At 34.4% G+C, this 11,145-nt stretch overlaps 1 protein-coding gene across 1 annotated transcript; it reads left to right on the top strand.

The window, feature by feature from the left end:
- Window positions 1-4,583: 4,583 nt before the first annotated feature.
- Window positions 4,584-11,145, top strand: LOC109077148 (cysteine and glycine-rich protein 2-like). The gene is made up of 7 exons (XM_042721621.1): window positions 4,584-5,236; window positions 5,322-5,442; window positions 5,728-5,739; window positions 6,600-6,756; window positions 7,919-8,048; window positions 9,607-9,700; window positions 10,965-11,145. Exons 2-7 carry the CDS (start codon window positions 5,331-5,333, stop codon window positions 11,039-11,041), a joined length of 582 nt encoding a protein of 193 aa, XP_042577555.1. The 5' UTR covers window positions 4,584-5,236; window positions 5,322-5,330; the 3' UTR covers window positions 11,042-11,145.

Here is an 11,145-nt window from a genome sequence, read left to right as displayed (position 1 = left end):
TATTTTTTGTTTTTCCATTTCATATGGGTATGAGCACAGTGCAAAAGGGCTTAATTTTGTGCAAACACAAGATGGCAGCATATACAAAACAAATGATGTCCAAGACATTTCCATGATTCTTCTCAGAAACAGAAAAATCTTTCATAATTTGTCCTCTGAGAGTGTGATGTTAAAACATTTATCAGTGCATCTGTATTTAAACACATGGAAACATGACATCCCATTAACTTGCTAATAATTGTCTTTAAATAGATTAAAACAACTGTCTTTGTTGTTGTTTTACCTTGAAATATCAGTTTCAGCATGTTAGCTTCTTAGAGAGTTTCTGTTTTTTTCCAGCCGTCTGTTCTGGGACGTTGGTGTTTGGTGAACAGGTACGAAATTACGTGAAAAGGGCGGATTGCTTTATGGCAGGGGTTCCAAAGTCACAAAAGTGCCTACAGTTGCTTTAAAATAAACACTGCTGTAGTAAATGTTGCGCCTAATTTTTAAGGCTGACGAAACGTTTCGAGGAAAATTGTAAAGATTAAATTTCTCCCTCAGCCACAGTTTCATCCACAGTCAATTAAATATGGCATCTAACCTAATGTGTGCCATTTTTTTTTTTTTGTTTTGGGGGTTTTTGGCATTTAAGACCTATGTTTAACCAGAATTATACTGAAATTCCTATGGTTAAAAAGTTTATTCAAATTACTGAGTGTGAGCATTAATAACAGTGAGCAGGCCTCAGCGAAGCCACCTAATTAGAAGTGTGTGTGTGGTCTGTATTATAGTTTTGTATAATTATCTAATCTAGATCAACACAGTATAACGCTTGGCGGCATGTCAATGTTCATTAATGCTGTTTACACACAAATACACCTGGCAACCCATTTTATAATCACAATAAACCCTTCATGAATGGCAATAACCTGCATTTTGCCATTTAACAGACCAGTAAACCTCAGAAAAGACTATTGAGTTCTCAAAAATAATCATGTCTGAAACAAAAATATGACATGAAATCAACAAAACACTGATAGATAAATACTGTAGACTGTGTAAATGTGGCACAAGACAGACTGAATGAGCTGTCAAAACAGCTGATGACATTCCAGAAGCTCTGTCATGGGTGAAAGAGCGCACATCAGAAACAGACACATGCACGGAAACCTAAATAAGCAAATCTTATGTTTTAATTTCTCAACACGCGTGCCATTCCTGACCCTGAGTCCAGTTTTACCATAAAAGGAGGACGGACAGAAGGCTACATCTGTTTTTCATTCCCTCTTTCTTTCCAATCTTGTGCCGTTCACTATAAAATCCTTCTTTTGGTGTTATGTGCATTCCAGATGAAGGCCTGGATACTGGAAGAAATGACAGCGTACTTCTGCGCTGCTGTATTATTCACATAAAACAGCAAAATGTGTTTTTAAAATATGAAATTATGCAATGTGCACAGTACTTTTTTAACCTAACAAAGTTCTTTTTCAGAAATGTTCTGCTTGAAAAGCGTGCAGATTAACATTTGACTTAGTGTTCTACGTGTACACAGTGACATTCAATGTCCAAATACTTTCTGGGGTCAATGTTGGTCAGTTTTATTGATGTCAAAGTGTATCAGCTCCCAAGTGATGCATGCTGGGTAATTACAGGAGCTGATTTCTGAATGGCTTTTAATGAGTCATTCATCATCTCTCCCACACACATTCTTTTACCACCACACCTCACACACCGCAGAATCAACTTGTCCTCGATGCTCAGTTAATTATTATAATTAATGAGGCCTGTGTGTGTGTTATGGCGGAACCGTCAACATTATTCATATCAATTGTGCACTGGGTGCAATATATTCTATGAACGTTTTAATTACATTTCTAGTGAGTTATGAAAACATTATTTCTGAATGTTTTCTGAACTTCCATAACCTCCAGTTTTTAAAATGTGTTAAAAAATGTGTTATTCTTGCGTCGCATATACAAACATTAAGGGAACATTCCATTTTATCAGTTTGCAAACATTGTGGGAATGTTACATTTGAAAGTTCTCCGAACATTCTAAACGTTGTAACATTTGAAAAAAATTGGAACGCCCAGTTAAAATGTTGCAGAAAACGTTCCATGGATGATGTATAAATAACATGTTTGTGTTAACGTTTTAAAAGCATTATTAAGAACCAGATAACTTTGAAAGAACGTTTGACAGACGTGTTCTTGGCCAAAGAACCTCTTGATGAAATGATTCTTAGCACATCTATTTAAAATGGCAAGCGTTTTGGCTAATTAATCTTTTTATGAAATGATTACAGCTCATAATTATTCTTTAGGTGTGTGTGATATCAAGTTTTAATTTATAAAATATTAAAAGAGGGTCGTTTTAAAAGGGTTTAATATAAGAAGTATCTTAGTGTTTTGCACTGCTCAAAGAAATTATATGACTGATCACTTACATACATATCAATAAATCATTTAAGACTTTAAAAGTTCAAGTGAAGCATAAATTTATGAATCAGCCCATGAAGTCGTGTGTGTGTGTGTGTGTGTGTGTGTGTGTGTGTGTGTGTGTGTTTTAAAACACTCCTCCTCTGTAATCTGGTGATGATATTGCAGCCTGCTCTCTGAAGCTCGCACACACCGGAGCACTTTGGGAATCTTCTGGAAAACACGTGAAAACTCAGGTAAGGAGCGTTTTAAACAACATCGTGTGTTAAAGAGAGAAACTGATTTTGATTATTGAGACCAAAATACGTTTTATATTGAATCGAGTTCATTCTGCTTTTGATCTCATTCTCAACAGTTGGATTAAAAGGCAGAAAACTCCGCTAAATATTAATAAGAAGATACGTTTGGAGTGTGTAAAAGTGTTTTCAGATTCGATGCCAATTCTACAAATACTTAAAATTAATAAATTCATTCTTTGTAATAGGCTACTTAAAATGGACAATATGATATAACCTCTGAAAGGAAGCACCTTATTTTAGTCTATATATTTTCTGCTTATTTAATAGTTTAATATGTATCTGTTTAGTACTTATCTATTTGATATTTACGGGTTCGATACATAATATTTACATGTGAGTTAAAATGTGCATGAATAAACATGCAGATGCAACAAATGTTCCTCATCGATAAATATGCAATTTGCATGATTGAAACAATTAATTTTCTCAAACTATTTGATGCACTTATAGAGATTGCTGGTGTTTGTTTATCATGTCGTTTTCTTTGTTGTAAGCATTAATTATATCAAACTATTTGAGCACAAACATAACGCGCCATACTTCTATGCATGGGGGAAGAACGCTATAAACTGGAATAGAAGTGGCGTAAAGCATAAGAACGGAATATCCTTTTATCGTTTTCCAGCGTGGAAAAATAATAGTACAAGCCATGTTTCAGAGGTGACAAATAGTTGACGAAATGGCATGGATAGCAGCAGTAAGGAGCCCAAGATTACCTTCGATAACACTCCACCAAACACACATGGTGTGTTCAAAGCATTTTCACAAAGGTAAGTTACAATTAACTCTCTGTAAATGTTATGTTTGTGGCAAAAACCAGCGTGTTTTGTTTGACTTAACCAGACCATTAGCTTAAGTTACCAACGTACTAAAGCGTAACGTTAATCAGTTTTAAATGTTGTACATCTGCGCTACATAGCAATTTATTTGGTGACTCTGTTTGCAGGCAAACCTGCCTATGAAATGTTGGAGTGTGATCCTGACTGGACCCCTTCTCTGTACCTCGGCCATACTGAGGTCAAAGCTACGAACACAGACCGGTTCAAGCCTTTTTGGAGAATTATATTCCCATGCTCACATCTAATATGTTAATGTTTATTGTTTTCCAAAAGATTTTGTAATGTCTCTTCTCACATGTAATGATTTTTGCACATGTCTGTAAATAAAATACACAAAGACCGCGATGAAATTCTGCCTCCTTTATCTGTATTAAGGAAGAATTGTGCAAAATCAGTGTTCTTTGGTTGCCAACCAATTACATGAACTTAAATAGTAGTAACAAATCCAACTTTAATTTCAGTTTCTTACATATTTAAACATGTTAACACATTTAGATGAATACATTTACATTATTAAAAAGTCCATAGGAAAACTTCGTGTGTGTGTATGCACTAACACTTAGTATCATGTAGTTGTAAATATATGGGTGCTGGAAGTTGGGCAACAGTTTGACGTCCCTTGACCAGGTCGCTCTGCTCGTAAGGATCACAGTCTTTTGATTCCCTTTTTTTCTCGTCATATCTCGTCTTTGCATTAGGATTTAGTTTTAGGCGGTATGGTACGACAATGTTTTCTTTAGTGCTGCATTTTGTACATTATATTCTGTTTTTTTCCGCGCTAAGTTTTTCATTATTTTCATGCCAGAACACTAGCCTGTTACGCCAACCCATGTAAACTGGCCAAACATACCCATAATTCTTTGCGTTCTGATGACGTTGCCGCCCAGTTGGTCACATGTCTTAGCAATCTCTATACACACGTACACAAAAAAGTCAGATTCAGGTTCATATTATTTAGTGTGTTACTGATCTATAGATCGTGATATTTGTTCTCCATTATGTTAGTGTTCAAAATATTAGTATTATCACGCATCTATTGTACTTTTCTCATGTCCTCAGATGTAGCTACTGCTCTTTAACAGTGGAGGTATTATTAATATTAGACGCATATGCATGCATTCACACATGGATTCTGATGCTGGTTTGAAGAAACCCTGAGGCTTTGAGATGCTTGATTGTCCTGCCTCATGTCTGGACGTGTTCAGCCTGTGATCACTCTTTTCATGCTTCATTCATTTATATTCTGAGTTATGATCTCATTTTACAGAGAACAGCTCATGTTTTCCTGGAGAGAAGTTTATGAGCACTTAGCCATTTTATTTGAATATTGTTGAATATTGCTGGAGAGGTCTGATATCATTTTATTTGACTAGAACAACTGAGCAAATTGAAATGACCCTTTGAAAGTCTGACTGCTGTTTTATTCCTATGCTTGTTTTGCCTTTTACTTCCAGGCATTGTCCTTTTAACAAAAGGCTCATTGGCTCTGTTTGACTCTCCATTGTGCTGTAGCTCCTGGTGGTCCCGGTGTGGGTCTCCAGACGTCTACAGGGTGTTTACCGTATGTAGTTAGTCTTTTATTAGTCCAGACAGATGAAGTGGGTTTTTATGGAAATTTCTAGTGAAACCGTTCACAACACGCCTGCAGACGTCCAGCACACCTGGACCATTTCCTGAGGTTGATCTCTGAACTTTGCAGGATGGATTTATTTCATTTTAAAGGTGTGCTAATCTCGAGTTAATTGCATTTTCTCTCTTCACAGTTTCTCATCATGCCAAACTGGGGTGGAGGAAACAAATGTGGCGCCTGCCGCGGGACGGTGTACCACGCTGAAGAGGTCCAGTGTGACGGGGGCAGTTTTCACAAGTGCTGCTTCCTCTGCAGTAAGTCAAAGAGAAAAAACACTTAACTGTTCAGATAAATCTCATGATAATGGGTCCAGGCCACATTTCACCCCAAAATCAAAGGAAAAAATAAAGCAATTGTGTTTTGCATTGCATAAACAGAGCCTTTATTTTTATGACAATTAAGCATGTTTTTCCTCAAAAATGTTTTCCAATATTACTGCAATAAATAAATAAACTAGTTAAATAAATTTTAAGATCAGCAAATGTATAATTAAGGGTTTTAAAAAAAAATACAAAGATTTATATAAATTATTATATAAGGCTGTTGCAAAAGTGCAATGCTTAAAATCCTTAAAATGCGCTTCGTTTTATTAAGACAAAATATTTATTTTGGGGAATTTTTAGTTACATTTGAACTGGACAGATTTTGTGATGGCAATTTTTTTTATTAAAATTAAAATAAACTAAAATTAAAATATAAAAATTTTTTTTTATTCATTATTATTCAGTAATTTTTTTGTGTTTATTTTTTATTGAGTTGAGGTTCAAACACCAGTGCTGTGTTCATGAACGTTGTTTAGTGAGATCTCACTATGGCTGAGTGCACATGCTTCAGATTGGCACTTTGCTACCAAAACGACAAAAACAATGCGGCCCACATGAGTGGTGTTTATTTTCCATGGGCCACAAAAGCCATTGTGTTCAGAACGAGATGATGATGAGTTAATGAGTGCTGAAACCATCTCCTCTATGCCTGAAGTTTGTAATCGACTGGCTGTTTGCAGGAGTTTGCTGGTCAAATATGAACAGGATTTATAATGAGAATGATGGAGTTCAGGGATGTTTCGTTCAGCTGAATGAATAGTAAAGGGTGTCACTAAGCACTAAGCCAAAGTCTGCTGACAAAACAGAGTCTAAGTCACATGAGGTTGCATTATAGCCTCTAATCCTGGGGTTAAAATGATAGATTATTAGTGGTGGCATGACTATTATTATTATTATTATTATTACTCGTACTTTGAGTTAAAGGTTTGTTGAAGTCTCTAACTCCTAGAGATACGTGTAATTTCTTTTTGTAAGCTGCATAACAACATACTAAACTCCATTTGAAACCTGTTGCATTGCAGCAATGAGTTTTTTTTGGTGGGGAAGCAGAAAATGATTGGTTTTTTCTCTTCTAGTGTTGTGTGTAGAAGGGTTAGACAGCACCACACTGGCCATCCATGACCAGGAAATCTACTGCAAGTCCTGCTACGGTAAAAAGTACGGCCCGAAAGGATACGGCTACGGTCAGGGAGCAGGAACGCTCAACATGGACCGCGGTGAGAGACTGGGCATCAAACCAGAAGAGTGAGCGTTTGTGGTTTTCATTGTTTTTCAACAAGAAGTTCATATGGTGAATATACTAGATAGTTATAGTGTACAGTATTTTAATGTAGTCAGTGTTAAATAATGAATGGTATGCACATAACTTATTGCATATGTGTCATAGTGGTTTGGTACATGCATATGCTACTTAGAAAATGTTTGGATTATTATTATTATTATTATTAATTCTCTTATTTTTATCAAAGCAGCATTTATTTGGTCAAAAAAACAGAAATTTTCGAAATATTTTTATTTGAAATAAATTTTCTAATTGAATGTCTGTTAAAATGTCATTTATTTCTGTGATGCGCAGCTGAATTTTCAGCATCATTACTCTTCAGTGTTCAGTGTCACCTGATCTTCAGAAATCTGATTTGCTTATCAAGAAACATTTCTCATTATTATCAATGTTGAAAACAGCTTCATTTTTTTTTGGGTGGAATGATTGATTTTTTTTTTTTTTTTTTTTGTTGAATGTTAAGTTAAAAAGATTTTATTTTCTTTTCTTTTTTTAAAATATAAATCTTTTGTAACCTTAAATATATTTTCTGTCACTTTTGATCAGTATAATGTGTCTTAAAAGTATTATTTTCTTCTTTATTTCCTTAGTCTTACTGACCCCAAACTTTTGAATGGTAGTGTATCACAGGATCAGTATAATGTTTGATGATAATCAGAAATGTTTCAAAAGAATCAGATTAGAATAATTCCTGAAGGATCATGAGACACTTGGAGTAATGATGCTTTTTTCATCACAAATATGAAAGAGACACTGAAGACTGGAGTAATGTTGCTGAAAAGTCAGCTTTTCATCACAGGAATAAATTACATTTTAACAATTTTATGTTGGTTTGCTGTTCTTTTGAATTTTCTTTCAAAAACATTTTTAAAAATCACAATCATTCCTTTTGGCCAGTAGTGTATTATTGTAAGATTTCTAGAGGATTTTGTAAAGTCATTTTGTTCTGGAATCAAATCCGTCCTCTGGTCAGGTGACTGTTATGAAAGAATCTATTATGTAAGCAGAGCTCCTGTACAGACCCAGAAGCCCTCTTCATACTCGCCCGACACAAAGCAGCTCATTCAGGGCCCCTCGTTAGGCTGCGCTCCAGAAAACACCATCTGACCTCTCTGTCTCCTTCAGAACCCAGACTCACCGGCCCAGCACCAACACAAACCCGTCCAAGTTTGCGCAGAAGTTCGGCGGCTCGGAGAAGTGTGCACGCTGTGGAGAGTCTGTGTACGCTGCTGAGAAAGTGATGAGCGCTGGGAAGGCAAGAATCAGACCCAGACATTATACACATTTATATCCACATCAGTGTTTACTTCATGCACACACAAGTAACATCAGTGCATGTTAATGTAGTACAATAAAAACAAACCGTTTCCAATCACACAGACACTCGAAGAAATGATTTCAAAGATTTAGAGAATTAAGAAACATGTTTATTAAGGTTTCTTGATATTTGTTGATCTTGATCAGTGGTTTCAACCACAGGCCCAGGGATTTAATATAATTGATCTAATATAATAATAATAATAATAATAATAATAATAATAATAATAATAAAAACTTAATTAAAATGCTTAAAAGCCTTCTGGAATCACATGAACTGTAGTTAATGTATCTATATCATCACTCCCAGATTTTGTTAATAATATATTAAAGTATATATAATACAATTATCTTATTCTATTAACATTTACCTATATATATAAATACATTATATATTATTAATAAAAATAGAAAGAAAAAAAATCAGCTTGTGGCCAAGGAAATGTTTCCCATTTTTGTTTAGATTAACTATTAAAATAACTAAATAAAACAATATAAAATATAAAAAATAAACTCTCTCTCTCTCTCTCTCTGTGTGTGTGTGTGTATATATGGTAAAATACATAACATTTTGATTTGGGGTAAATTTAAATATAACAAATTATATAATGCAATTATGTATAAGTTAACATCAATGGTTATGTCGTGTTTATATTTTCAAGTTTTATAAACATTTTAATATTGTTAATTTCAATTTGTGTATTTTGTATCAAATAATGGATTTTGTCAAATGTTAATAGTTAATAATAATAATAATAATAATAATAATAATATTGATATTCAACAAATAAATATTATTACGTGTGCATAACTGATCAGATGGGAATCATAAAAAAAAAAAAACTATTTTTTTTTTAAATTTAATTTCAGTTTGTTGCCACGGAAATTATCAATTTTGTTTGGTTTAAGGTATTGATAATTTTTGTTTATAAAAAAAAAAAATAGATATAAACGATCTCTCTATATAAAAAATTCTCTCTCTCTCTCTCTCTATATATATATCTATATATATATATAATATATATATATGATATAGATATATATACTTTATTCCATTTTTATAAATATTTTTAGATTTTTAAATTTCTTTTTCTTTTTTTTTGCATTTTGTTTAAAAAAAATAAAATAAAAATGGTTTTAGTAGATGATGATAACCCTAACACACATTTAACTAATAAATATAATATTAAATGTGTTCTGCATAGCTGATCAGATTGGGATCATGATTTCTCACACAGTGACATCACCTGTGTTCTTCAGTCTGAAGTCATTGGGTCAGAAGTTTAACACATTTATACAGAGGGTTTGCAGATGCTTGTACAGATCTACTGCCATAAAATCTCTTCAGCAGATCCGAGCACGAAGCGTTTCGTCCAGTTTCTGTGTTTCTCAGTTTAATCACCAGGAAGTAACTGATGATGTCAGCGTGGTTTACTCTTCTCTTCTTGATCTGAGCTTCATGACAGCATGGTTTTCTTCTCGTGTCTGTCTTCCAGCCGTGGCATAAGAACTGCTTTCGCTGTGCCAAATGTGGAAAGAGTTTGGAGTCCACCACTCAGACGGAGAAAGATGGAGAAATCTACTGCAAAGGTCAGATTTCTGTACTTTAACTGGGTTTGACAATCCTGATCTAAATGGTCAGTGCTAATATACAACAATGAAGTGATAGTCCACCCAAAAATTAAAATTTGCTGTTAACTTACCCTCAGGCTATCCAAGATGTAGATTACTTTTTTTTTTCTTTAGTAGAACAGTAAAGAAGATTTTTAGGTGAAACCGATTGCTAATTCATACATTGCAAGTTAATGGCTACCGGCACTTTGAGAGTCAAAAAACACATACAGGCAACACAAGATTAAACCCTGTGGCTCCTGATGATATATACTGAAGTCTTATGAAGCGAGATTGCTATTTTTAAGAAATTTAAAGTTTTTTTAAGTGTTATTAAGTGTCTCGGTTTAGGGAGACTGTTTGGGGTGATGTACGGTTCATGAATGAATGATTCTTTTGATCCGGTTCTTTTTGGTGAACTAGTTAAACCAGTTCACCAGATCTGACTGAAGCTGAACTGATTTATTAAGTTTATTCACTTTAGACATGTAAAACATCATTATTGGGTGCTTTAATAACACAACTGCATATACATTACATCATTGCGTAATTACATAAACAAGCCACTGAATTGAAACCAACTGTTCAAAAGAACCAGTTCACAGAGAAGAATCGGATTTCCTTGTTGCCTGATTCTCTGGATTACAGGTAGTAATGTTGTAAAAAATGTTCAGTTTCTTGCAGAGAGCGATTGATTCGCTTCATAAGACCTCAAAATATCATCAAGAGCCACAGGGATTAATTTTATGCTGTATTGTATGTGCTTTTTTGACTCTCAAAGTGCCGGTAGCCATTGACTCGCATTATATAAATCACCAAAGACCACCACAGTTTCAGCTTAAATCTTCTTTATTGTTCTACTGAAGGAAAAAAAAAAAAAAAGTCACCAGCTTCTTGGATGACCTGAGGGTGATAAATTAAAAACAAATGTTAATTTTTGGGAGGAAAAATGTCCCTATAAATTAAAAAATAAACTGGAATATTCCATAAAGCTCTCAAGCTGGTGGTTTTGAGGCTACAGCGTTCGTTTGTTTACAGGTCGCTTCTCTGATAACAGGGAGCAACATCAAAACCACCAGCTGAATAACTAGATTAACCAGAAACTCTGGAATGATTACGATCAAGAGTTAACGTTTAATCTGCGGCGATGACGCAACATCTGAACTTTCTCAACTCTTTGAACAACGATCGTGAAAGCATCATCTCATCTGTGCTTAATGACGTCTTTCTTTCTGGTTTTCAGCATGCTATGCAAAGAACTTCGGACCCAAAGGATTTGGATACGGTCAGGGAGCAGGAGCTCTGGTTCACGCTCAATGATAGACAGGACTTTGTACATTTCTTTACTATTGTAACACTACTTTCAAAAGAAGAAAAAGACAATTGAGTGTTATTTTCATGACAATTAAACAATTAATCTCCAA

This window comes from Cyprinus carpio, chromosome B4 (genome assembly GCF_018340385.1).
Source record: "Cyprinus carpio isolate SPL01 chromosome B4, ASM1834038v1, whole genome shotgun sequence".
Classification (NCBI taxonomy): domain Eukaryota; kingdom Metazoa; phylum Chordata; class Actinopteri; order Cypriniformes; family Cyprinidae; genus Cyprinus; species Cyprinus carpio.
The sequence above is the reverse complement of the archived record's forward strand: the minus strand, read 5'-3'. Positions and strand labels throughout refer to the sequence as shown.

What these genes read in the sequence shown, in the direction of transcription:
- LOC109077148 (XM_042721621.1), top strand. Translation starts at nt 5,331, where the DNA reads ATGCCAAACTGGGGTGGAGGAAACAAATGTGGCGCCTGCCGCGGGACG. An exon ending in AAGTGATGAGCGCTGGGAAG is followed by an intron (nt 8,049 to 9,606) that starts GCAAGAATCAGA and finishes TCTGTCTTCCAG; the next exon opens with CCGTGGCATAAGAACTGCTT. An exon ending in TGGAGAAATCTACTGCAAAG is followed by an intron (nt 9,701 to 10,964) that starts GTCAGATTTCTG and finishes TCTGGTTTTCAG; the next exon opens with CATGCTATGCAAAGAACTTC.